The 27866-nt window shown below is 40.8% G+C and overlaps 1 protein-coding gene across 5 annotated transcripts in view; it reads right to left on the bottom strand.

Annotated features, from left to right (window-relative positions):
• Positions 1-2450: 2450 nt before the first annotated feature.
• Positions 2451-27866, bottom strand: part of EFNA5 (ephrin A5) — a 272249-nt gene continuing 246833 nt past the window's right edge. For 3 of the 5 annotated variants that reach the window (XM_036083155.2, XM_036083167.2, XM_078066953.1), the window contains 3 exons: positions 12693-12758; positions 12215-12295; positions 2451-6989 (listed from right to left, as the gene is read on the bottom strand). In XM_036083155.2, coding sequence (XP_035939048.1) covers positions 6868-6989; positions 12215-12295; positions 12693-12758 — 269 coding nt within the window. In that variant the 3' untranslated portion in view covers positions 2451-6867. The remainder of the gene's footprint in view (positions 6990-12214; positions 12296-12692; positions 12759-27866) is intronic. The other 2 variants (XM_036083160.2, XM_078066954.1) reach the window with 1 other exon arrangement.

Genomic DNA, 27866 nt, shown 5'->3' with positions numbered 1-27866 from the left:
TCTTTCTTTCTCTTTCTTTCTTTCTTTCTCTCTTTCTCTCTTTCTCTCTTTCTTAAAGCTTGTGCACTCATTTATCATCTGTATAAAAAAAGAAACACAGTTACTGCAAATTTCCTGCTCACAGGGTCTATCTGCAGTTACAACTCCATTTTAATAGGCACACAGAGGGGCACCTGGCTGGCTCATTTGGTAGAACATATGACTCTTGATCTTAGGGTTGTGAGTTCAAGACCCACATTGGATGTAGAGCTTACTCAAAAAAAAAAAATTAAAAGAATAAAAAAGGCACACATATATATTTAACCACTGAATGATTGGACTTAATATAGCAGAATGTGTCAAACTAAAAACTGATAGAGGATATTGGCCTGATTAGTTATTTATAATCATTTTCTAAAGCACTTGTTTTCCAGAGGGGCTGTGTAAAACTCATAATGCTTTTCACAGCATTTTTGCCAATGCTTTCCTGAAGAATGCTTCTGTTATCAGAATATGAAAGTAAGCTTTGCAAACGATCTCTAAGAAAATGTTTTGCAAACAATTCCTAAGAAACTATTAGAACAATCAGTGAATAATCCATCAGAATCACCTTGAAAATTTTTATGACACCTAGATTTCATACATTCCCATAGTAAGAGAGGTGATTCTCATCATTATCGCTGAGATAAGAGATCCAAATACAGGTGTGTTTTATTCACTCAAATTCACCCTGTGATTCTTTATATAGCACCTTTGATGACTCAAGTATTCTAAATACTTGTTGCCAAACAAATCGAAGTGTGGTTCGTGCAGCACTGCTCATAGTCCCACCTCTGGTCCAGCCTGCTTTCCCATTAGAGTGTGCAGCACTGTCTGTTGGGAAGTGGCCTCTTCATCAGGGAGTCACCGTCACTTTGAAATTGTATTAGTCCCCAATGTTACATGTTCTACACTTTATCCCTTTCCTCTAATCTGAGTGTTATATAGCCTACCCTTATGCTGAGGTCCTAGACCTCTCACAGTCTGGTGTAGATACCGTCTCAGATTCAGGAGAGCACCATGAGCTTTGTTTAAGGCAGAATCTGAAATTGTCATCTTTTCATCACTTCCCCTCCTCTGTTAGGGCACTAGGGTGATTTCCCTGTACTAGTATCTTCATAATTTGCTTCAGTGACACTTCACCATTCTCTTATTAAAGCCCACAGTAGTTTTTAACTCGCCAAGTTTCCTGTTTTGTAAGCAGCTCCTAACCCCCATTTTGACTATTTGTAAAGATGATTTACTTTCGCTCTAAGCTTCTTAATCTTCAAATCCCAATCCCCTCTTACTTATGCATAATATAAATGTTTGAACTTTAGATTTCCTCTATGAATAGTTACTATGTTATGCTTACACATAATGTCTGCCTTTTGTAAACTTTGAAAGTACAAATTGTAAACATTAACTTCATTCTGCACAGCACTGAGCACAATGTCATGATCACTTAAATGCTTTTGATGATGAAGGTGAAGATGATAATGACCACGTAATGCTGTTCTGGTTTGAAAATATCACATAGGCAGTCCAGTACACCTTTTTCTTTTTCTTTTTTTTTTTTAAATATGAGTTGTTCCTCATTCTGTAAAGCTGTCATTCTTCATTAGCAAAAAAAGGTTACAGTAAGTTATAATTAGTGTTTAGTGCCCTGTCAACTAATTAAATATAATAAAAAGCTTTCAGTGAGTTTAATGTTAACATGGTATAATTAAAGCCACGTCTTGAAATGCATTAGGTGTCTATCAGATATTTGATGCTTTCCCCCTCTACAGATGAGATTTTCAAATTGTGCTTATAGTAATGTCATCATCAAAGACAAAAACTCACATGACTGAGATGCCAAATGGGCTTTGCGGTGCCCAGCAAGGGCAATATTCAGAAAACCAAATCCCTTACATAACTCTTATTACTTAGTGATAGGGAAATGGAGTCCCAAAGATACTGTGTGACTTGCACAAGGTTACATACCGGTAAGTTAAGTCTTCCTTGATAGCACTAACCTTCAGTGTTGTACTGAAGTGATTACTATTACTGTCATTATTTCTCTCTGAAGTATGGGATGTTTGTTGGAAAAATGCTTATTTTGTCTTTGTCTTGATGGGGTGAAAAACTACAAAGTGAAAGAACATAATTTTGTACGTAGCTCTTGGATTTAAGTGGTTTTAGGATGCAGGGCTTGCCATAGTGCCTATTTTAAGGCTCAAATACAAAGACATGGCTTGAATTTCACCATTTTCTCATCAGAATAACTGGAATGTGCCTAGATACCGGGCCATTTTCTAACCCTGCATTCTTTGAGTTTGTCTCAGGCCTTCTCTTGTACGTAACGTATTATCTTCTCTATCCACAAAGATTTGGAAAAATCAGCAGAGTATAAGTAGCCCCTGAAATAAAGGCGTCATTCAAGGAACAAAGAAGTAGAAGGAGGGCTCCAATTAAAATGATGAAAATCTTTAATTTTTATTTAGGTATACTTGTACGGACACGTGTATATACAAATACAGATTGTATGGGTTGGTTTGTGTGGGGGTTTTTTTTTTTTACATTTTTTTGTTTTTTTTTTACGTTTATATAATGTCAGCATTTCAAAACAGCACTCGATGAGTAAGTGCAAAGGAACTGCAAAGCAGGGCAGTACAAGCACAGGACCACACGGAGCTGGACTTCACACCCAGACGCACACACAATGAGTGGCTTCAATGGGGTGTCAAGAGTAAGCATGGAAAGCGGATTTTGACTCATGGGTAACCTCCAACATGCCAGCATCTATTAAACTGTACAGACAATGGGAGCAAGCCCATTGTAGGGAGATTTGTCTCACATCCGAGCAGCTCTTGGGCAAATGCATGGGAAGAACTCAGTGATGCCAAACCAGAGACAGACCTGCCCATTCACGGTTCTGAAGGAAAATAAAACGTGGGAGGAAGGCAAAAAGACAAAAAAATAAAATAAATAAACGTAAGAAATAAAAGGGGTGGTGGTGGTAGGCAAACGGGGGTGTTGGTGGAGGTGGTTTTCAAAAGAAAAACGACTGACCACAGCTCTGAGAGCAATGAATGGAGGGGAGTTTAAATGGTTTAATTAATTTTGGGTAAACTACTAAAAATGGCTGCTGCCGTTGCTAAGGCACCAGAGAAAAACAAAGTCCCTGAAAATCCACAGGTACTGTACGACTCTTCCTTTCACAATGGCAGAGGGAAACAGCCCCCATTTAACCTTCCTAAATGGACTGGCTTGAAACCTTTCCCATGCTTGGGCCGCGTGTGATACTGGCAACTCTTCCTGAGGAAAAAATGAAACCATCTATGAAAACCACCACAAACAGAAAATCAAACCGAAGTACAGAACTGTTACCAGATTCCCTAAACCTTTTTAAACCAACATGCCGGGGGAGAAAAAACACCACAGGGCTCCAACATCAGACCTTGAAAACATTGAGGATAAAATATGGATCAAAAAAGTCATGTTGTTCCAGGTCCCAAGATGGTGGAGTCTTAAGACTGGGAGGGCGATGACCGCACATGAGTCCTGTATGGAGCAGTGTCTTAGCCATTTGTGACTCTTCTCAGCTACGTCTACAGTGGATGTTTCAAAGCCTCAATGCATGTTTTGTATCCTGAAAGATTATTGTTCTCACTTACAAAAGACATAAGAATCAAATTAATACTTTATTATCAAACACTATATACAACAGAGGTCGCTAATAATACAGAATTTAAAGAACGCAGTTTTTTTTTTTTTCTTTTTAACGTTTTACTTTTCTTTCCTCTGCCACCCAAGAAAGTACAGTACAAAACAATAGTCTAAACTAACACGAACTGTTACCTGGTCTATTAAAGGATACACGGTATCCACTAAACAGACAGATCCTTATTTCCCTGCTTCATGTTGCAAAGACCTTGGCAACCAGGGGCAAAGGTCGCTGGGGTTTGACTTACTGGGGCTGAGAGGCAGCTAAGGCTGCCCTTCAGACTTTGAGTTGTTGTTGTTGTTTAATTAAAAGCTGCTACAAAATTGCATCGACATTCTCCTAAGCCCCCGGAGGGTTGTAACACCACCATAAAAGGCCACCAGCACTTTCTGGACAAGATGAAAACTCTCTGATACCAATCATTGTCTTGGAAACTCTGTGGCAAACATTACCTACAATTCCATCACTTAACGGTAGAGAAGCACACTGTCTACTGGTGTGGATAGTCTTGCCTTTTTTTTTTTTCCCCAAACTTAATTTGTAGTGGCATAATGAAGTAAAGGGGTCTAATTTCACTGTGAAAAATGAAAGACAGTGGCAGAGAGGGCCATGAGTAATTATTTTATCATTTGTTAGAGACGAATGCTAGCAAAACCACAGAAGTCACCATTTCTAAAATGAAATTAGCACTGCTAATGTAGTTATGACTAACTGGAATCTTTACAGGATCATTCGATTTCCTTGTGGTTATAGAACATGCAGTATTATTTTGGTTCTATTGATCCATTTTAGCAGGTATCCTCCCCCCACCCCCACTCAAATCCCACTGGACCAACAAGCCTGTAACTATTAATAAAAAGAAGTATTACTGGATATTACTGAGAGTACTGAGCATATAAAGAGTTAAAGGAAAAAAGAATCCAATGCTGTGAACTTCTGTCCCAGTGAAATGGTGGCTGCCTTCTGTGACAAGACTCGGTCACTCCAGAGGAGTTCCTGATGTCTGGGGAAGCAGCACTGATTGTGTCTGTGAGGCCGGCGACCCCACCCCCGGGGCTCCAAGCGCAAAGAGACCCAGCAGTAACGTCCATTCCAAATGGATCAGGTAAGCCCAGATTACATGCCAACATGTGTACAACTCTCCAGGGTGCAAGTACCTTTACAGCTGCCTTTCATTCACACATTTTTCTAATTCAGAACTACTCACAATTCGTAGCAAATTCCCATTCACGAAGTCTGTGCATAATATGACCCCTCTCTTTTTTTCATATAGACATTTTAAAAAAACAAATATACCTATTTTTAAAAAGCCTTATTTTGCTGGAATGCTTCCAATTTTTTGTAAGCTACATAATCACTGCATTTATTTTTTGCTCTGTTCTGAAAGGCATGGTTCCTACTGACATGTCGTGCAATAGTAAAAAGGCTAGATTTCTTTTCCATTGGTCTGACACTTTTCCCTGTCTAGGCTTTTGGAGTTCAAAGTTGGTGACAGCCTCACCAGTAGTTAAGTAACCCCCAAGGCTTGATTTTCCTGGTAATCAACTGGAAATGGCCCTTGTTGGCCATGCTAAGATTCCTCAAACAGGGTCGTCTTGTGTTTATTCTCCTTCTGCCCCACCCCGACAATGAAACAAGATAGCCCCCTATATTTCTAAATGTATCAAGGGATACCACTTTTTTTCTCACAAGTTTAAATAGGACAAGCATATATACTCACTCTCAGCATAAAGTATATCTAAATAATGTATTTTCTATTCTAGTGGATTTTTAAAAAAATATTTTGTTAAAGTCTTTGGGACTCCATCTTGTTTATCTCCCACAGATAAACACATGTTCCCCCTACGCTTCAGGCTGTGTCAGAAAGGGAAAGAATATAAAATCAACACTTGAATTTTTTATTCCAAACTTTGGAATTTTTATTCCAAATTTCCCTTTAGCCCTCCCAAGTAGTGCTGACTGACTCTCCTGGTGACAGGGGTGTGTGTCCGAGCCCCTGTAGTTGTGGAGTGTGGAGCGACACGTTGGGTACGAGGGTGGGAGTCGGGGAAAGGCCACAGCACACTGGCGCTCCAGCAAAGCCAAATCACATCTCCTCTGGCCACTGACCTCCTTTCCTTGGTACATATTGTCCCCCAGAGGAGTATCCAGAGCTATTCCATTATACACTCATCAACCCTGGCTTGTCAGCCTTGGGGAAGGTCACTTTATTCATAAAAATGCCTCTTTGAGTTTCTTTTTAAAAAAAATTATTGTAGCACCATGGTGATCTGTATTCCAAGGGAAAAAAAATCTGGTGTGCATTGCCCAGTCACCAAAAAAATTAGAGGCACTCACACATACACACCCCCACCAAACCTAGTTTTCTCTGTTTTCACCCTTGCTCTGTGCTAGCTAGCATTCCCGCACCCGACCTGCTTTCTAGAAAAAAAGGCTTCTTTCATGGAGCACAAGTTTTGCTGTCAAGAGTGCTTTAAAACAGTCATCGTAAAAAATAACCCCCAAAAAACAAAAAAAACCAAGAACCAAAAAAAAAAAACCCAAAAAACAAAACAAAACAAAAAAAACCAGTGTCTCAACCTTTGGGAAGCCTGTTCATTTATGTACTCCTAGAGGAAAGGGTGTAATATTATATCTATCCTTACTACCTCCCCTCTGGACTTGACATGGTGACATGATGCCCTGCACGATCATCTTACAGTCCTGAATGAGAAGGCATAAATATTGTATGGGAGAGGAAAACCCCCCTGGGCCTTGCCATCACTAGCCGCATCTGCCACCGTTCCTCCTTGTCCATAGACCGCTGTCACAGTACACTAACGGAGGTGGGCTCTTAGAGGAGACTGCACAGGCGCTGACGACCACTGGTGTCACTATTGACAATTGGGCATTTTCATCTGGAGTCCATTTAATTTGGAAGGGATGAGAGAAGGCAAGGGCAAGGGCTGGGGGCGGGGGGTAGGGCAGGGGAGCAGCAACTACTTGAGCCCCTCCTGGCCCCAAGTTGTTGCTTAGAATTCAGGCTGAAAGAAAGAAAACAAAAAATCTGACATCTGCCAAAAAACCAATAACAAGTCCCTTCTTAGGATGAGCAGTTAGGTGGATCTCCGGTGTTCCAAGACCCTGATGCTTTCTGTGACAGGTGACGGGAGGAGACTGTGCTATAACGTCAAAAGCATCGCCAGGAGGAACAGTAGAATTGCCAAAAGGCGGCTGGGTATCCTTGGTGTTTGTGCCGCGTTCTCACCGCGGGATGGCTCGGCTGACTCATGTACGGTGTCATCTGTTCAAATAGAAAGCACACATTCCAATGAGATTTCACATCCTTAATAACTCTCGCAGCAGCCTGCTGTTAACAGACCTCGCCACCCTCTGCAAAGTAGGGTAATGAACCTTGTGCCACCATTGACTTTCATGTCTGCATAATCACTCATTATTTACAGCAAACAAAGGAGAAGCAGAGAAAATTGGACTTTTTCAGCAATATTATTACATTCCTTAAAAACTGAGGGGAAAAATTGTACACAGACTGTAACCTTTGGTATGTGTTTACTACTTTGGTTTGCTAGCAAACACACCTTGCACAAAGCCGAGATGTCTGAAGGTCCCTTTTCAACCCAAGATGCCATGGAGAAGCAAGTGACATGTTGGTGGGGGTGTGTGTGTGTGTGTGTGTAGTTACATTGGCATGTTAGTGGTTGATCAGAATGGGGCTGCCCGTTTTTCTCTTTGCACCTGTTTCACAGGATTAGTGTTGAATGTTTGGTGGTTGGTTACCTACATAAATTTTCAATTAAGAAAAATTAAAGGCCAAAACCGCATTTATTTATTTTTTGCCAGAACGGCATTTTCAATTAACTATACGTAATGCCCACTAGACCTCAGTAAGTGGTGCCCACTAGTTTGCCTACAATTGGGAATCAATGATGGTGCTATTTCCATTCCAAACCCTGTATCCCCAGGATTAAATTACTTGAACTTAACTATTTTTATTTTTATCAGGCTGAAGCTTGGCACATCAATTATCGGCGTGGATGCAAATTTTCCTCTAAATAAAAGGGCTTAAGGGAGGTAAGCTTCTTTTATTTAGCTATAAAGTGTTCTACCAGGCTGCCTCTGACTTTGGATAGCCTTCCTGATCTGCATGATTAACAGGCTTAACTTTGAAACAGGAACTCTGCAGCAATTAGTACCCAAAGATAGATGGGAGTCTTGCCTACGAGCCATGCTTTGCTCCAGTGTTGCCGGTCTTCTTCCTTCCTCCTGGCTTAACTTGTGCTTTCAGACTACATGTTCTCTGAACCACATGTTCTTGGGGCCCAGGGTGGGGTTCAGTGGTAGATTTTTATTTCAGCATCAGGGGACCTTCCTGTAAAAGCTCAGGAGACTGTCATCTTATATTCACTCAACGGTCAGAGAGTGGAGACAAGTGAGACTCTAGTGAGGTTTCTCAATTTTGTAGACCTCAAAGGATAATCCCTAAGTATCCCTACATGACCCACTTAGAACCCCTTAATGGACCGTTGAGTTCAAACTCATTTATATCTTCACACCACATGTCACAATAAGGATGCTTTCTTTTTCACTATGTATCGTCACACTCCCTATCCTTTGTCTGAAAGTGGCCACTTTGCAGGTGCACGGGCTGGCCCCTGCTTCGGATATGTGCAGGTAGGCTATCTCTGTTCATCACATCCATTCCCAGTATGAGCTAAGCGATCTATCTGCTCCGTGTTAAGGCTTCTGCCCTGGAGTGCTCTTTGCCTGTCCTCCCGTAGAAGCTGCTGCATTCCTGTGTCTGATTTGCTCCCCTCCCCTGGACCTGAGCAAACCTGTGTGGGGTGGCGATTGGCTTAAAAGACTAGAGAGAAGGTTAGGGAGCAAGAATGCAAAGTTAAAGGAATGCAGAGGAAAAACTATAAAACACCCCCCCCCCACCCCCGTGGTGCCAACTACTTGTGGTCGCTTCTCTCTGTTCTTCTTCAGCCTGGCAAATGTATTCGATCTGGAGGTAACAGGAATTAGATATAAATGCCCTGAAGAGCCCTGAAATTAAAATCCAGATCACCTTAAGAGCATCAATATGTTGTCAATCAGAATAATAGAGTGCTTTGGGTTTAATTTGTAAAAACCATAAACCCTGAGGCTTCCTTCCAGATTTCATTTTGAAATACCATTTATATTTATACACCTGAAATTACATCAGCTCTTGGGTTCTTCTCCATCTTATTTTTACTACCAAATTACCCAATCCTCTTCCTTGTAAAGTCTGGATGTGTACTGATAAAAGTTATTCCAGTCCTAAGTAGGTAGTCAGTGTGAACTGGAGGGCGAGATGCTTCCCTGTCCTTCCAGGATGCTCAGCAAGGGCTAACCATTGCTCCAGGCAGCGCAAGACAGGGTGAATGACCTTGCGGGACACGGAGAGGAGGAAAGCTTTCGTTTTTCATACAAGTGAAGCATGAGGTTACGTGTACTTTTCAGTCTTCTAATCATGGATGATTTTTCAGAGTAACCCTCTTCTAAGCAACCAGCCGGTAAGTGTCATTTTACCCTCAAAGGGGGAAATCTGTCCCACTAGGGCCATACAGTTCTTCTCTGCTCTCTGTAACATGCTGGTCCTGGCTCAGGATTCTACAAAGCATCCTTCAATTCTAACAGGGCCTCAATGTTGGAAGATTCTACGGCCCCTGAGAAGCAAAATGAGAAACTAGCTGTCATTTGGGTAAATCTGAGCAATTTCAGAATCCTAAGGAAGAATTCATAAGCAAAATCTCGCCCAGTGGAAATTATATCTAACCATCAGAGACTTCCTAAGACTCATGATGGTAAATGTGGCTTGAAGGAAGAAAATATTCCTCCTCAGAAACCAAATCAAGTCTTGCCTCCTGCCTCCAGGATTCCACAGTCTGAGGGTTTCAATGGTTAATTGAGAGAACACTAGCAATATTTTGGAGCATATTCTGTGGCATATGTCTGCCCTGAGATCATCCTGTATCCCTGATGATAGGAAACTGGCAGGCAGAGTGTGCAAGCAAACAAAAAAGACAAATACATTCCAAAGACAGGTGAGTTAGTACACATTGCCGAGAACATGCAGTGGAATCCTTTCAGGCTTTCCGGATTTTTAAAGTCTAGGTCTATACTCCACCATCCAACACAGCGGTGGGTGTAAAGCCACACGTCTGACTGAATTTTGTAAGGAATAGGACAAAGTACTCGAATTTATTATTGCATTCCTACAGCCAGGGATGGTAGCTCAACCTCGTCTTACTTTTTTAGCGAAGATGCTCACAAGAAAGCCTGTAAATACAGTCTTGACTGACTGGAGGAGCTTTTCCTGCCTATGTACCCATGCATGTGCACCTGCATTTCCACTCCCCAACACACACACACCACATTCTATCAGACTTCTGCAAACTTCCATCAGTTCTATGTGCATAGATTTGGGAGCCATCAAGGATTTTAAATGCTCAGGGAAAGAGAGCCTATTTCCCAAAGACAGTGACATATGCTCACGTACGAATGCATCTTAATATCTTGCATTTTATCATTAGTTGAATTCAAAGGTAATTTTCCTAGTGTCAGAATAGTCCTCAGTGTATCTCTTGATGACCAAGAAAAACATGCAATCTGTTGTTTCTAAACAGCCTCTTGCTTTCTTGATAGGCAATGGAATTTACCTGGAAAAAAGATTATTGGAAAGATATGCCTACATTCTACCACAACTTGCATCAAAAAATCGTAATTCAGGATAACTTACGTTTACAACACGCCTAACTCGGTCCGTCATTCTACACATGACTTATTAACATTTCCAATAAAGTTCTCTTTATGAAGATCTACGTGTCTACTAATGGTAAGAGAATCCTCCTTTTCTACTCATGTTGGAATGGGAGTCAAGAAATTTGAATATTAAACCTGGATCAGTCTCTTACTAGTGATGAGGCCTGGGCAAGTCTCAGTTATCAAGGGGAAAGTGTAGACTCTGTGGGCCTTAGGAGAGACCATCTAACTCAAAGATCCTAAGATGGACCAAGTCTTTGAGCTTTGGAAGGAGTCTGGTACTTTGAAAAGTCCCAGTAATGCTTCCAGATTTCCAGGACTCAATTAAAATATCTCCATGTCAGCACTCATTCCTTGCAACTTTCTAAAGCAGCTAACTGATCCCTGGGGAGTCAAGAAGGCCTCTCAGAGCTTTATTGTACACACCTCCCATTTGTGCTGGGGTAAGATGCCTGCCTTAGGTTTTTTCCCCAAGCATTCTTGTTTTTCTAACTCTTCCTGTCAGTTACAATGTGAAAGCTATTGTATGTCCTAAGGCACCGCATTTACTCAGGGTAAGTTTCCCTAAGGCTCCCTGGCTATGTCCTAGTAACAATACTCAAAAGATAAAGTGGACTTCACAACCCTTTAATTTCTAGGGCCATAAAAAAGAGAAGTGCTGCTACAAATAGATGAAAAAAAAAAATCTCTGTTCACATAAGGTTGGGGGGGGGCTCACATCTTTCTGTGAAGAAGAAATCATTTTAATTCCATTAAGCTTTGAGATGGATGCGGGAGTTGGGTAAGGAAACCAGTCAAGATCTCAAGCAGGTAGGGCAAAGAGAGGAAACCACAGGAAGGTAGGTATACAGGGGCATCAAGGCACGGTCCTCAGTGCACAGTGGATAGAGAGCTCCTATCCTAGTGTCTAGTTGAATTTCTAACCAAATGGATAGTACAGGGCCACTTCACCCACAGTACACTACAGTGTAAATGTTTCAATGAGTGCTTGTGTGGGTTTTAGGTTTCTTCAGTGACGGGAAAGTTTGGGTGTGTGGAACGTAGGAGTAGAAAAAAAAAATTTCTCCTTAATACTTATTTTGCCTCAGCAGTCAAGGATCACATTTGGTTGGACAGACTACTGATTCATTAGTGCGAGTAACACGTGTGTGAATTTGTGGTGTTAGGCAACATGATTGCACTTCTCCAGACCAACTGCTATTGATATCAATAGCACAAATAATATCTGAGATGTACTAAAGGTCTTTAGATCAGTTCAATGATGCATGTGAATTGCCAGAGAAAATTAAATATGTTGAGTTAGCTGCTATTTTGTGCAATAGTCTTAATTACTGGACATAATATAAAAATATAAACAATAGAATTTTTTTTTTTCCTGTCTTCTATGAAAACAGAGCCATTAATATTCACAGTGATTCACCAGCATGCTCGGAGGATATGGTAAAAAGCAGTGAGATTTTAGCATTCTGATGGGGCTTCTATGTTAGGATACTGCATTATATCAAACCCATGTCCAAAAAAGAAAGGTCATATTTTATCTAACATGCATTAGACAAAGATACTGGAGGAATGAGGTAGAATATAAGTAATATTAGCATTGCTAGCAATGAGCAAAAGCAGAGCAACTATAACATGCAAACATGCGGAGAAGAAAGGAAAAAAAGTACGGAAGCACCAAAGAGAGATGCATTTGTTAAAAGAAGAGTCTCTAAGCATACTAACCTGCTGGTTCTAATGAATTTTCTACTTTGTCGTTAACATCGAAAACACGATCATGAACACCTATAGTTTTCATACAGCTATCTATAACAAAAATAGAGATAACAGCCAAATATGTTAGTGAAGACACCCTTAAACTCCCATTTCTTTTTTTTCTTTCTCTCTATTGTCTCCTTTAATTTATGTAGAGATTGTTTTACAATCAATGGCATGTATCCAAATGCCAATATTGTTCCCATTTGCTGTGCACGTACAACAGTCTAAGAAACAACAAGTTAGCAACTGCTGTGTACTTCAAAATAAAAGCATCATGAAGAATGATGAGAAAAAATATGATGAAAACTAAAACATGGATGCTGATATACAAAACAGGTACCACACAGGATTTAACAGTAAAAAAAGTTGTACCGCGGTGAACCAGACCACACGATAAAGCATGCGCGGTGAAGCCACCTTCTGAAGCTCATTCTAGTCAACTTACTTGTTGGTCTCACAAAGACTTTGAGCTTTAGACAGGACCTTCTGCCATTATCTGGGATTGCAGAGGCTGTGGATGAGACAAAAAGAGAAAGAAAGGAGAGAGCAACAACTGATTATTCTTCATTTTCAAATGCAAACGCTCTACAAGACATTCTTTCATGAACTACAGGAGCATACTCTAATTTTTCCCAGAAGTTAAAAACAAAAACACTTTTCAGATTGATAAAGAATGCTAGAAAGGGCTATTTTCCTGTCCCTGGCTTTCTTTTCAGTACAGTAAAGACTCATGCAAGAATGTTGGTATAATCTACAGAAAAATACTTGGGATTTTTATTTCAAAGGCTCTTCCATTTAACTTGATCTGTTATCAATTTTCTCGAAAATAAGAAGATAATGCTTGAGCCCTCCGGCCGGCAGTCACAGAGCCACTCCCCGTCTCCTGCAGGAAAAGGGGCCCAAGGTGAAAGTGCTGGCAAAAACCAGTAACAAATAGTTACAAGGCCAACTTAAACATGACCTATTTTTGCTGGGGAAAGCAAAGCTTTGTCTGTCCTGAAAGCCTGTCTGTCAGTGCTTTGCAGGTAATTCAATTAGAGGTTTTACTCAGAACTTGGCTCTGCATTCTATAGGACTAAACTGAGCCCAGCAACTTCCATCATGCGATATTACAAGTACAATATGCTATTGAGAAAGCACTACGGTGCAATGGTACATTTATTTTTAAAAAATTTGCCACAGAGAAGGATGGAAGTAATAAAGTGGGCTTACCAAAACATAACATAACATGTTTCAAGTTATAATTCATTTGAGGAAGAAACTTTCTTCTTCTCTTCAAGATAATAAGACTGTAAACTTTCTCCGCGCTGGAAAGATTATCTCCCCTCAGTACACATAGCATAATGTCAAAGGGATTTCCATGGGCGGTAAGACCCTTAACGATCTCATCCGTTTACTAAAGGCATTCTAGAGAGGACAAAAATGATAAAGGAGTGCTGCACAGTTTCCTCCCCGTGTGTTTGCCTCAAGTGGTTTCTTCAGAAAATGCAGATGACAACAACAAAAACTCTCAGTGAGGCTTACAGTGAGTTTGGTGAGACACCCGCAGTGACAAAGACAGGACCCGCGGTTGGTACGCTTTCTCTCTCCTTTATTTTTATCTTCTGCTATTCCTCATGGGAGCCCAGACAATGAAAATGCTTATTTCTTAGGTGAGGGGATTTGAGATGCAAACTCTAAACTAATTTTACATGAATCTCCTCCGGTAACTCCAGGATCCCTGTGCTGGGAAATTTATAAATTCACCACCTAAAAGATAGATATCAAGCTGTAAAGGACCCCTAGTGTCGCTATTCAACACCTGTTGAAACCTCTTAATTCTAAGACTAAAGTATACAGAAAAGAGGATTTTGCCCCTCCCCCTCGCCCCTCTGACCAGCAGTTAAGAAGTGCTAACAGCTGGCTTTGCTGTAGGCTTTCATTAAATCAAAGTCGGAAAAACCCCCTCTACTGACATTTACAGTAACTAGTGTGTTATTTAGGGCACAGTATTTGCACTCGGTGGTTGGATCCAGGAAACGCTGTCCTTCCTGTGGACCCCGACTGCAAATGTGCATGTCACAAACACAGTACACACAGGTGACTCCAATTCATTAGGAAAACCACGGCTCTTGAGATAGTTTATGTCTCATTATTCACATGAGGTGGTGTGAAAAAGTGACACATGGATATTTACACTGCCATTCTGTGGATTTTTGAGCTGAGATGAACTCCCTAGGAGCCTGAGCCTCGAGCGTGAACTCGATTTGCCCCATGCAAGAACAGATTGTACCAAAGACACTGCAAGATACAGTAGGCTCACAGCCACATCAAGTGGGGGTACTTCTTGGGAATTTTTACAGGTCTTTCAGATTTATAGGTAGCAGAAATCCTGTAAGTCCAGTACATAAAAATCAGTGTAGGGCGCACTGGAATAACCGAACAGCAACAAATGATAAGCTCTCTTTAGGAAAAACTGTGGAGAGTTCCCTCACCAGCTCTGAGAGATGGACAGTTAGCTTTAGCTCCAGGCTGAGTTACAGCCTTCTGTAAATTAAGATCATAAAATATAAACATACATAAAAATATAATGTACCTAAATAAAATAAAAGCCTCTCTCGCCTATCTCACTTCTCCATGACTTCTTCCTTTCCTATCACCAGAAAAGCTGTTAACTATAACATGACTGACACTTTATACTGTTTATACTCTAATCCTTAGAAAAACTCATGAACAAAGAATAAAAACATATAATGTGAGTACACAGTGCAGGTGACATTAAATCAGTTAACTCCACAACCTCTGGGCTGAGCTCATGAAATCAATTCTTAACCCCTACAGCTAACCTGAGAGGGTAGGTCAGGCCAGGGCAGTATAACTTGGGCTCCTCATTTACCACACCAAGAAACAAAAATCAAACCGCAAAGCATAAAAAGTTTTTATGCAAGATTTTAAAAAGTAAGAGTCTGGCTTTATTCCACATTATGTTCCAGGTTTCTTAACCCCAGGCCCCCGGGATGACAAATGTAGGATGCCTTTGTACAATGAACAAAACACTTAGGATTATTAATTAGTAATATTTGAAGATCTAAAGTAATCTTAAAAGTGCTTTACCAGTCACAAGTAAACAAAAAGCAGTGGACCAAGCATTAGGAGCAGCAAATAACAGAGGAATTGAAAAATGTAATAGTCACACAAGTGAAGTTACAAAGAAAATCCTCCCAGGATCAATTAAGAGCTGCAGATGGACACGAGGGAGTAGAAAACTGAAAATGTGCCTGGCTTGTCTCAGGAGTGTAGGTAATATCCCTATAATTCTAGAGCCACACCAGTTTATAATGACCAACACTATCTTAGTTAAAACAAATTTTATTACTTGTTATGCTACTTTCCTTAGAAAATTAACAGGGAAGATTTGAAAACTGATCATAATTACTAACCACTTCACCCATCCGTTCAAAAGCTTTAAAATTCCTGCTATGCTCGGCTTCCCTGTAGGTACCAGGGGTACAAAGGTGTGTCAGACACACGGTTCCTGTCCTTGTGCTGTGCTTACTCCAGCTGGGGACATGAATGAGCCACATGAGGGATCGCTGCGGTAACTGAGGTCTGCATGGACTTAGCTTGGTCCGGGAGGGGGAGGATGTCCCAGACATGTCTATCAGAGGGAATTTTATCGAGGCTTCAGAGCCTGCAGAAGCTAATCAATAGGAACTGGGACAAAAGAATTCAAACATTTCCTCCCTAAGTTCCCACACTGGAGCTTCAGCAACCAAAGGCAGCAGGAGCTTACCTGCAACAGGTAAAGAAAACCTAGACTTGAACTCTTCCCATAAACATGCATGGATTTTCTAACAGAATTTGTCAAATTAAAATGTGAAATGCAACTCCTGTCTTAGCCATTTGTCTCATAATCCAAATCCATATCCCTTTATACAGTTTACTGCTGAAAATGTACATTTGGAGTCCAGAAGCTGGCAGTAGGGGTACGGGACCATTAACACAAGTACAACCTCCCATTCCGTGATCTTAATAGCAACTTTATAAATCCAACCACAGGGTCCCTTCCCCCTAATGATCCGCAGAGTACCAATCAAAACCTCACAACACATAATGAAATATAATGTGAGGGCCCTCTGGTCTCTGTGTTTAGGGTATCATCCTAATAAAGCCATGAGGGCTGCTTATCTTCACTCCGTTCCATGACCTCAGACAGGCACCCCGACTCCAGCCATTCCTGAAAACCTCTTTCCTTGGTCTCCCGGGGTCAGGTAAGCTCAGCTCAGCACTTTTCAGCCAATTTGATACATAAAGGGGACCACATTCCATGCCGCCCCCCAAATCAGTACTTCCATAAGCTGTATTCAGCACTGTAAATATACACAATATTCATGTCACAGTTCATTCACTACAGGCTTATTAGTCGGACGTGGCAAGAATATGATGGCATCACGTTTTTGATAGGTAGCTTCTGACCTGCCTCCGGTTACCCTCACTTGAGAGTGGGCTGGACCTAGTTTTTTGCTTTCTAATGAGTAGAATACAGCCAGTGTGAGAGGATTTCATTTCTAGAATTATGTTGCAAAAGACTGGGACTTCTTTCTTGCTAGCGCTCACTCGCCTGCTGTCTCCCTCTCTCGCTCATGAAGCAAGGTGCTGTAGTGTGAGAATCTCAACCCAGAGGGCCGGTGGCAAGGAACTGAGGGAAACTTCCAGCCAAGAGTGCCCACAGACCTGAACTGGCTAACAATCTGGTGTGAGTGAACTAGAAAGTGAATGCTTAGCCTTTAAAGGACTGTCACCTTGTGGGAGACCCAACCCAGAGGACTCAGCTGAACTACCCCTGGATCCCTGACCTGCAGAAACTGTGAATGCTAAATGGCTTAGCCCCACATTTGGGGGTAATCTGTAATTCAACAGCTAAATGATACAGTGCTGTATAAAAAACACCTCTGTGCCATCAAAGGCTTCCCATGGCCGACTTGAGGGAGACCTAAAGACTAAGGCACTGGGGCGTACTCTCAGAAGGACCACCAGGCCCTGGTTCCCACGGGGCCGCTCTTTTCTTGTTCCGCCGCCATGTCTACAGAGCTGGATCGCTAGCTAGCTTACTTTTCAAGCTACTGTTCTGAGTCTGCTTAAAATAGGCCTTGAAGAGAAGTAATTATAAACTGCTGTTGAAGAAATACTACAGGATGTATGTATTTGTTTTCACTCCAGCACTTGAAAACGGGTTTTCATTTTCCTTCCCAGGCCACTTAGTTTGTTTTTGCTAATGCAGCCAACCTGTGTGGCTCTGTGCAATTATCACGATGTCTCACTTTAACTCCCAAGTTGCTGGGTGAACTTAAATGAGCTTTGATAGAAAATGTAAACTTAGATCCTAAGACAGAATGCCCTTCCTCAAACAGGAAAAAGAGAATATAAAGGGGAGCTTTAAAACACGTGAAATAAAAGGACTGTAATAATAAGTTAAAGCTTCTCTCCGTATCGAGAAACTTGAATCAATTATCTTATACACAGGCTATTACATGAAATACAAATATTTTGAGATTTCAAGCAACTCAAAAGTAGGCAAGGCAGCAAACGTCCTTCTTCATGAAGAACCAGAAGCTTAGCACGTGGGGTTGATGCCCTTGTATTTTTTTTTTTCTCCGTATTTTTAAGCCCAATACCATACCCGTTAGTCAACTTCAACATATCTGCGAACCTTATTCATCCCCAAATCTTCATTCCAAAAGCCAAAATCCTTCTCCTTTACAGTGTCCCCTGCCAGTCTAGTCTGGGTACCCCGAGAAGTTTTATTTTTAAGAATAGTCGGCCACTTTCTTCTTTTTAAAGAAATGAGTGTGTGTGGGAGCATTAAAAATGCAGTTTTCCATTATGTTTGCCACAGGCAATATTTCTCAATTTGTGCAAGTCAAAAGAAAAGATAGGCTATTAGTTGTTAGCAGAGCCTAGTCTTTTCTCTGTAGGTTTTCATGTAGTTTAACACACAACACAGATATATGCAAATTAGACAGGCGACGGCAGATTTAAGCATTAATATTCCTTTCACAATAAATGCTCGAGAAGTAAAGCCCGTTTCAAGAAACGGTACTACTGAAAATGTCTTCTAGAACATAATGAATCAAAATCCATTTTGTATATGTGGGTGGAGGGCGGGGAACAGAAGAAGTGGTGGGTATAGGATAGAGATTCACCCAAGCCATATGGGCTTCTTGGAAAATGGTTACCAGACTTACAGAAAAAAGTCTTAAACGTTAGGCCTCTTGTGAGGAAAGAATATCCCAGCCACAATTTGCAACTGGCTATCTGCCCTTTCTTAAAAAGCAGAGCAGCAGAACACCTAATTTTCATATCAAGAACAAAAGGACTAGTTAGGATGGAATACATTTCGCCGCCCTACCTTTTGAGATTTAAACTCACGTGTTTGCATAACCTGCTCTTGGCCCCAGGTTTCTTCTGTCCTAAGAGCAACTACAGGAGCTGGTTACAGATGCGCACATATTTCATCTTTCCGAGCCAGCCGTGTCTCAAGACTTAAATCACTGGCACGTTAAGGTCAAAGCCGCAGATGTAACACTTGTAAAAGAGGTTACCCAGTAAAGGTAGGAGCCTTGAGGAAACTTAAAATATCATGTAAATATTAGATTCTTTGATTGGGCTCCGGGGATTTTCTAAAAAAAAAAAACAACTAGGAAAGGAAGAGGGGTGTTTCCCACTATATAATAAGCTCATGTACTCCATGAGCTAAAACTTGGGTTTCAACACCAGGGAACTGTAACAGGGACAAATAATTAGAGTATTAAGTTCAGGGAGAGGGAAGTAAAATTAGTTCCAGCTGTGCAGCCTCAGACAAAAGAGAAAAATAGGAGGTACCACCCATCACACCCATTGCTCCCCCTCTGCCTGCTCTCTACCCCCTCAGGCAAAATTCTCACTGCAAATGCTAACTTAAGTATTATTTAAATTCCAGGGGCTAAGCCTCGGTAGATCAATTATTTTTTCTTAGCAACCTCAAATAAATGGCTGAGGACAAGTTTCTTTCCACTGATTTCTAGGAAAACAAATAGGACATTATCCTGCTTTTGTACACATTTATTTCAAGTGTGGGCAAACTCTTACTTGCCTTTTAAAGCTCAGGGACAACAAACTTGTTCCTACTGCTTTATTCAAGAGGGTATGACCTGTCCCTTAGACCGTAAGGTCTATTAAGGCATGACCAAAAAATAACATGGGTTTCAGAGAATGCTTTTATTTATTTATTTATTTAAGATTTTATTTATTTATTTGAGAGAGAGAGAGAGAGAGAGAGAACCCAAGAGGGGGGAGGGTCAGAGGGAGAAGCAGACTCCCTGCTGAGCAGGGAGCCCAATGTGGGACTTGATCCCGGGACTCCGGGATCATGACCTGAGCCGAAGGCAGTCGCTTAACCAACTGAGCCACCCAGGCACCCCTCAAAGAATGCTTTTAAAAACATCCTCTATATAAGAAACATTTCTAATTCTTTTTAAGAAAAAATTATGTCAGCCTAAGTTTATCTCCTGCCATGATGTGACTGCAACAATCCAGTCCACATAGACACAGAAAAGCAAGATAATATTTAGATAGCATTTTAATTGTTAACTATATTTCCTTGTGTTTAAGGTTTTGTTAAGTTCCTTATTGGATATTTTACATTTCAAAAAAAAAAAATCAATTAACAGTTAGGAAAAGTAAGCCTCCTGTTCTAAACAGTGTTAAAACTATTTTCTGAGACCTGGCCTTGCCTGAGGCCACACTATTGAAATGACTGGCCCAGGTCATTGAGGTCGGGCAGTTCCTTCTCTCTTGTTTGTGGTGATTTTGGTGAATTCTGCCTGCTGTACCAGGTAAGTATAATGCAGTATAATAAGTATAATGCAGATATGCAGAATGGTTCACTCACAAAAACTCTTCTTCAGCTAGAAGCCACATAATAAAGGTAATAAAAAAAAAACAAAACTCAGACAAAAGGTAGAATTCTTAGAATCCCAAAGAGGAGCTATTTATACTATTCCTTCTCCACAAGCTCCTTGTGCCACCTCTGTGGTCTGTTATTGGGGTTTCTGTTAACTGGTAAGCAATGAAAGCCACAAATCCATTACTCATTTATACAGTATTAACAGCAACAGTGTTGTTATCCTATAGGACTAAACATAGCAAGACAGTAAATTACTAATAAATCATCAAGTTAATACAATTCACAGGAAGCTCCTGGATACAAGCTATTATTTCTCTGAAGCTTTCATAACCACTATCATCCTTATCTTCCCTGATGAGGGGCCTGGGAACGGACAAGGTTTAGTGGTTTGAATACATGCATAATGATGATCTGAATTTTCTCCCTGGTCCACCTACTCTGCTGTCTGTGGTGCCTTTCTCAGCTGCTAAACCTACCTGGGCCTCTCTTTCCCTATGAAAAAAAAATTAAGTCTGACCTACTTTAGAGGGGCAGTAGACTGTCATATTGCACTTGGAAACTCAGGTGACAGATCCCCTTAGATCTAGAATATCAGTTCACTCGTCTACACATTGATGGCAGGAGCTCCGTCCTGCTCCCTCTGCTCCGGGATTTCCCTTAGCAAGCCGACCCCAGTTCTGAGCACACATTTACAGAAAGGGGAGGAACCAGGTTATGGATAGTGGTGATCAAGTTCTTCATCATAAGGACACCCAGGGGGACAAGTGTGACCTTTTATTTGTAGCCTAAATGAGAAAAACTGCATTCTACCATAGCTCTGAGGCGGACGTGGGGGGTGAAGGGGTTTTGTGTGAGGATGTGCACTTTGGCAGGGGTGAGAGTTCAGAGAATTAGAAAGGGCACTGGATGACCTGTTCCTTTAGAAAATCATGCTAAGATTCTGTGAGTTCTCTTTTCAATCCACGTGGAGTGTGACGGTGCTATTATAGTAGAGGGACACCGACCGGAGATGAGGCCCCGCTGAACAGCAAGCAAGCTGGGTACAGAAGCGGGGCGAAGCCTGGCGCTGACTGAGAGCAGCCCCGAGGAGAGACCTGGCCCACACCAGGCCAGGGGTAGTGTGTGGCTGCGAAGGGTGCCTGGGCCTGTCTTCAATATTCTTTTGCATCATATTTGGGTAAATATCTATTTACACATGTCAATGATTTGTTTTTCTTAGCCAGTAGGCCATGTTCTCCCGATGTCTGCTATTTCTGGAGCTAAGATTAAGCATCTGGGCAGGGTGTATTCATTTGGGTAGCAGGCCCCATAGAACCCTAGAGGCCTGAAGAAATTCATGTTCCCTCTTTAGAAAGCTAAATTCGGGGCACCTGGATGGCTCAGTCATTTAAGCATCTGCCTTGGCTCAGGTCATGATCCTGGGGTCCTGGGATCAAGCCCCTAATGTAGGGCTCCCTGCTCAGGGTGGGGAGCCTGCTTCTCCGCCTCTCTCTGTCCTCCCCGCCCACTAGTGCTCTCTCGAGAGCGCTCTAATAAATAAAATCTTAAAAAAAAAAAAAAAAAAAGAAAGAAAGCTAAATTCTACCAAAGAGGAAGTCTTTTAGGTACCAGGACAGCACATTTCATTTCACACCAAAAACGCTTTCCTCGATGAAGGTTTTAATGTTGAATAAAATCAAAGCTAATGGATAGGAGGGACTAAGTTCTGGTCTGCTCTAGTTGTCTCTAGGTAACAGGACCCTTTCCAGGAAAGTTACTGACTGCGCATTGCAGGGCGGCACCGTGCAGACCAGCAGAGTTGCCGGTCTTTCACCGTCTGCCCCAACTTTGATTTCCTTCTTTAACTCTCCCCACTCTTCCTTGCTTTAATCCACACTAACAGCTAGTCCCAACAGCATTCCCTCCCAGAACCTCCCTGTCTCCCTTTTCTCATGTGACCTTTTTCCTTTGCCTCTCAAAACCCCCCCTCTCTCGGGCCACTTGAGCTCTTTCCCCGTTCCTACAACACAAAAACCCCTCTTTTGGGTTCTGACATGGACCTGTGTCTATCAGGTAATAAAGAGCACGTCCCCCATCCTGTTGTGTCTTACACACACTGGCTGTTAACACTGCATCTCTGCTACTGGAATTGAGAAGCCCCTGCAGGCAGGAGCACTGCTGGGTTCTCAGTGCCCCGGACTCTACTGCTTTGTTCAGAACATGTGTTCCATAAAGCTTTGGAGAATGAGTCTAGAGGCAACAAAAATCTGTGAAGCCCTTGACCAAACATGAATGAAAACTCAGGATTAGAATAAAAAAGAAAATGGGGAAGCCGGGTCAAGGAAAAAAAAATCCCTTTTCCTGGAAGGCTCCTCCCTCCTCTCCGCTGGCTGCTTCTTATGGAACCATCTTGGAAACTGTGACCAAAGAGCCCAAACCTGGGGACACACAAAGTCAAGTGTGTATTATTGTTATATCTGCAAGTGTGTGGGCCAAGAGATAAGATGCAAATGAAAGGAATGTGGGCATTGTTGGAGCCAAAGATCTGCAGAATCTCCAGTCTGGGTAGGAGTTGCAGGCCCCACCAGGAAATAGGAGAATAAAGGCAGAGCAATTCGAGAATCCGGTGACCTCAAGCTCCTTTAAGGACAGAAAAGTGACACTGGGCCATCGTAATCAGAGGTGAAGACTGAAGCCTTCCTCGCTGAAATCCTCTAGTCATTAAGAAGGCTTGGCAAGTTAAGGTACCTCAAACACTAAATGACACGTAATCTCAAAATTGTGTTAAGGGATATAGCTGTACTTTAGGCACACGGCTGAGTTTAAAAACTAAGTAGAGGCATTTTTAAGGGCATCAAAACCATACACCTAGTATTTTTTTGTCTGTGGAAAAAAAGCACCTGAGAATGTGAAACCTGAATGCTTTCAAAGTGTGTGACAGCTTTGGCCATTCAGAGGAACCGGTCAGACACGGAATTCCAATCTAAAATATGTAATGGAGCAACTGATTTAGACTTTTTGACTAAATGACATCTTAGGTTTACATACAGTTTTAAAACATTTACCAGAATTAAAACATATGTTTCATTTTAAATTATGATAAGAATTACTTAAATACTTGGGAAGGTTTTATAGTTAAACAATTTAAGTTCTTAAAAAGGAAAGACTTATCGTGGCGAGCCCCGACTAATGTATAGAATCGCTGAGTCATTCTATTGTACACCTGAAACTAATATTACACTGTATGTTAATTGTACTTCAATTAAAAATAAATAAAAAGCCAAGAGAGTATGTTTTATCTTTAGTGGTTAAAGGAGTTTAATGAGCCAAGTTTGTAAATGGAGCTAAATATTTAAATTTTCCAGACTTACATAAAAAATAGTAAGATGTATAAACTAATTTGAATAGGCTACATTTGAAATTTTACAGATTTTTAAAATTTGTTATTTTAATAAGTCAAATATCAAATTTGAAATCCAAACTAACCCTTTAAATAGTCTTTCCTATGGACATAAACTATCCTCTGTGCAACCAAAAACTCACACTTGAGACTTCCTTTCCGGCCCTGGGTCAAATGCTGCCTCCCAAGGGAGGCCTTCCATGATCACCCGACTGAAAGCTGTCTTCTCTATTTTTCTCTGTCACTGCATCTAGCTCCTTTTATAGGTCCTCGTGTAACTGGCAGTTAGAGATTTGTTTGTTTCCTGGCTTATCGTCTATCTCCCAATTAAACTGTAAGCTCCAGGAGCAATAACTATTTTTTAATACACCACAGTGTTTCCAAAACCTAATATAGTGCTTGGTACAAAGCAGGCACACAAAAAGCATTTTTAAAGGAATGAATAAGTGAATCAAGTAGAAACCGAATACAGCAGAAATACTCAGGTCCACACATTACAAAAAATAACCAACAGAACCAGGGTGTTGTAGGAACCCGAGATCTTCACAGATTGATTGGCTATGTTTTTCACTCTGTGAATATTACTTTTATATTTCCTCTTGCTAAAATACAGAGCAATTCCAAAGCTAGATGAAAACCTTGTCCACTTTATTGCTGCGGCAAACTTTCTGAGAGATTTGTCTACTATTTGATTTGCCAGAAACCCTAGTTTAGCAAGCAGATAATGCATAGATAGTACCAAGATGTATAATAAAAGGTTTGATAAATTACAATTACAACTTTAACAGGAAGTATATTAAATCAATCAGTGATGTATTTTTTAGGAGCTTCTCGTATTTGAGGAGTACATAGAATGGAGAAAAGGATTACTATACTTCAAAATATATTCCTGTTTCTTAAGAAATCTGTGAAGCTAGCATATAAATACAAGCACTCTATCCACTAGCTATGATATTAATACCAGTGTGCTATTTAAGTTTTAAGGAATCATTTACATTTTGATGCTGACTCTACATGTCATATAAATAGGAAGATTTTTTGTATAGCTTAGCATTTTGGGCAAAAAATTCATTCTATTTTTCTTCTGCTTAGTGCAAGAAAAAGTATGTACTCTTGGGTCAACTTATCTTTTTAATCTAAGAGGTCTCAGTCGAAATTGACTTTGAAGTTTGCTAATTACAAAACTCAACAGGGGTTTTTCCTTATTTGGTATAACTCATATTTCTATTCATTAACCCCAGTTTTAAGAAGATTAGAAAATCTGAATAGAAACAACTTAAAAGTTTGAAGAATAGCCTCTCCCCTGTGATATCTTCAGATACTTCAAGTGCAAACTTCCCCTCATCCGATCTAATTACAAATCTTTTGTGGTCGTGGAAGGGGGGAGGTTATATTCATGTATTTTGAGCTCCCTAACGACACAGTGCTGCAGGGAGGTGAGAAATCAGTTGATTTTTTTTCATTCCATATATTGGGAAAATTTATGTCTACCTGAGTTATGAGGAAATCGGGGTTCTGACAGGCAATCCTGCTAGCTGCTTCTCGTGGGGCCAAGCCACTGGGTTCAGATGCTTTCATTGTGGTGAAAAGATCATTACCAGGCGGCTCCGGGGAAGTTGGCCCTCCTGTAAGTGCGCTCCTTTGTTATGAATATGGAACAGACGGAGCCAAATCTATCTGCTCCGTAGGAACAAAAACACTTACAACCCAGCTCTCTCTATTAAAGACTCTACTTAGCTCCTTTATACCATTGGCTTTCTGTGCACTGCTGTGAGGTTTTGACTTTATAGAAAAAGGCACTTCATAAAAGCAACAGTTCTTACTCTTAAACCAAAGTGGCCTAAGAACTAAAGAAGATGAATACATGGTTTCACCCACAGGACTCCTTGGAGATATGCAGATATTCAATTAGGGGTGTGTTGTGTGTGTGTGTGTGTGTGAGAGAGAGAGAGAGAGAGAGAGACTGTATGACTGTATTCAGTTCTGGTAAATATCTGCTTTAAAACAACATGAAAATATAAAGGAGAACGATGAAGATGTCATGTTTCTCATTATGAGGATGGCATCTAATTGCTCTAGCATAATAAAATGCCAGGATTTAATTTTGTATATATGTCTGTAAGGCTAGCGAGGACTGTCTTGAACAAAAAATATGGCTCTGCACAACAAAATCACGTGGGTAAATATAATTAGTAATTAGGACCACACTACAAAACAAAGGCTATATATGAGGCTTCCTCACTATGAAAAATAGTAATAATTACCTTCAGTATCGGGCCAATTTGCTTTTATCATCTGAAAGATGTAAACACTGAAGGTACATCCAGTGCATGTGCTTATTTATCATGCTGATGGGCTGAAACACATCCAAGGGCCATACCTCCAATGGGCCCTTGCCAAGGTATGTGTGTGTTGACAGGTAGGTGGGGGGGGCTCACAGGCTTCCGGTGTGGATGCACAACTGGATATGCACCTTCCCTTGACAGCAACAGGGGGAAAGGAGTGTCTGCCTTATTTCATTACATTTATTATACTGATACATTTAAAGTCTGGCTGCCTCTTCGAAGATAATTGAAAAAAGAAATTCTGTGGCAGGAGGCTTTGATTCTGACTCAATCAAGTCTTCGGGCAAATTTCCTCCTGCCAGTGGAAGCACAGCTTGCCTGAAGTCGTAACCTTTGTTGGAGGAAAGGAACTGGCCTTGAAGCAGATCATGAAGCAGATGTTTTATGCCAAATCAGAGTCTGGGGATACGTAGGCTACTGCAAATAAAACTCTTCTTCTGTCTGTTCAATCATTTCAATTCCCTGCAGTGTGAAATATGAACTTGCCAACAAATGGCCAGCGTGCTGTGCCTCGCAGCAGGGGGGGAAAGTGCCACAGCTGTGCCAGAGACTGGAAAACTCAAGACGCGCATGACATGTTCATTAGTTCTGTAGAGCCAGGGTCTGCGCCAGACCATCCTCCAGAACCCAGACGCAGGGCAGGAGCCGGGACTGCCTAGTATACCCGAGGGTGAAAGACATGATTTTCACCAAAATGAGACACACAACTTGGACTGATCTCTTGGATGACCCCGGAAGGTTAGTCTTGACAACAAGAACCCAAAGGGCAGATCTTCTCTGGGTAGGAACAGATTGAAAAACTGGGTCTGCCCGTGATCACAGCTTTTTTTTTCCCCCTGATTTTATTAGCAGCCTGCTCTGTGAGCAATAAAAAAAAAAAAAAAAAAAAAAAAAGGGCAATAATGAAATACACTTGGAGCCTCAAAGCAACTACGGAAGATTGAAATGGCCCAGTGAAGAACTTATCAAAAAGATATCTTGTCTTTATCAGGAAGATGGCATCGTGGAAACTGTCTGGTGTACTTGTTGCAGGCAAATGTAATTCTAGTTCCTTCTAGTATTCTGCACTGGCCTTCTAGTTCATTCTACATTACAGGTTCCCAATAATGAAACAGTTAATTTCTCTAAATTAAAGTAAAATTAACATGTTTCAGTTGGAGGTCCTCTGCAGCATATTGAACATGCATATTCACACATATCCTTATAGCTGTAATCCCAGATTATAAATATCCCATATTCAGTTCTATTGTGAGATTTTTCAAAGGTTATTCACATGCTTTCTAGTGCCACATTCTTTCAAGTTTTAATCATGAGCTCCTTAAATAGAAGTCATTTGCATCTGTAAACATTCCCTTGCAATAGTATTTAGCAGTATATTCTCTTTGTGCAGAGCTATTTTAAAAGGAAAATAACCTTAATATGGAATAACAATCAAGCACAGGCAGAAAAAGATAAATTAGAGGCTTGAGGAGCCTCTGTTACCCCTTTATGCAATTTCTGAAAAAAAAAAAAAAAGTTTGAAGTTTCTCAATCTTAAAATAGCCCGGAATCATAGTTTATTTTGGATGATGGATTATAGGAATACTACTCACATAATCCAAAGCATGACCTAAATCATAAGGACATTTTCAAGAGAAGAAATGAGTGTGAAATCATTTATTGTTTTGAAAAGAGGCCAAATAAGTATACATGGTTCAAGCTCAAAATGATAGACCATTATCACAACTAATGGCCAAGTTCTCATTAATTTAGCATTTCTAAATGAATGCTGTAATCAATAAATCTGTTACAGAATGGTTACAAATGATTGTTATAAGGGATTAATAACAAGACCTATATTTTTATTTTAGGATTCTTTTGGCACCAATTACTCTAGAATATTATTTCTCCATAATGTTTCTTTTTCTCTATTTAACTTGAGCAAATACAAATTAGAAACATGAAATTATTTCTTAATTGATATGGAGCTTG

The sequence above is a fragment of the Halichoerus grypus genome, chromosome 2, assembly GCF_964656455.1.
Source record: "Halichoerus grypus chromosome 2, mHalGry1.hap1.1, whole genome shotgun sequence".
In the NCBI taxonomy this organism is placed as follows: domain Eukaryota; kingdom Metazoa; phylum Chordata; class Mammalia; order Carnivora; family Phocidae; genus Halichoerus; species Halichoerus grypus.
The sequence above is the reverse complement of the archived record's forward strand: the minus strand, read 5'-3'. Positions and strand labels throughout refer to the sequence as shown.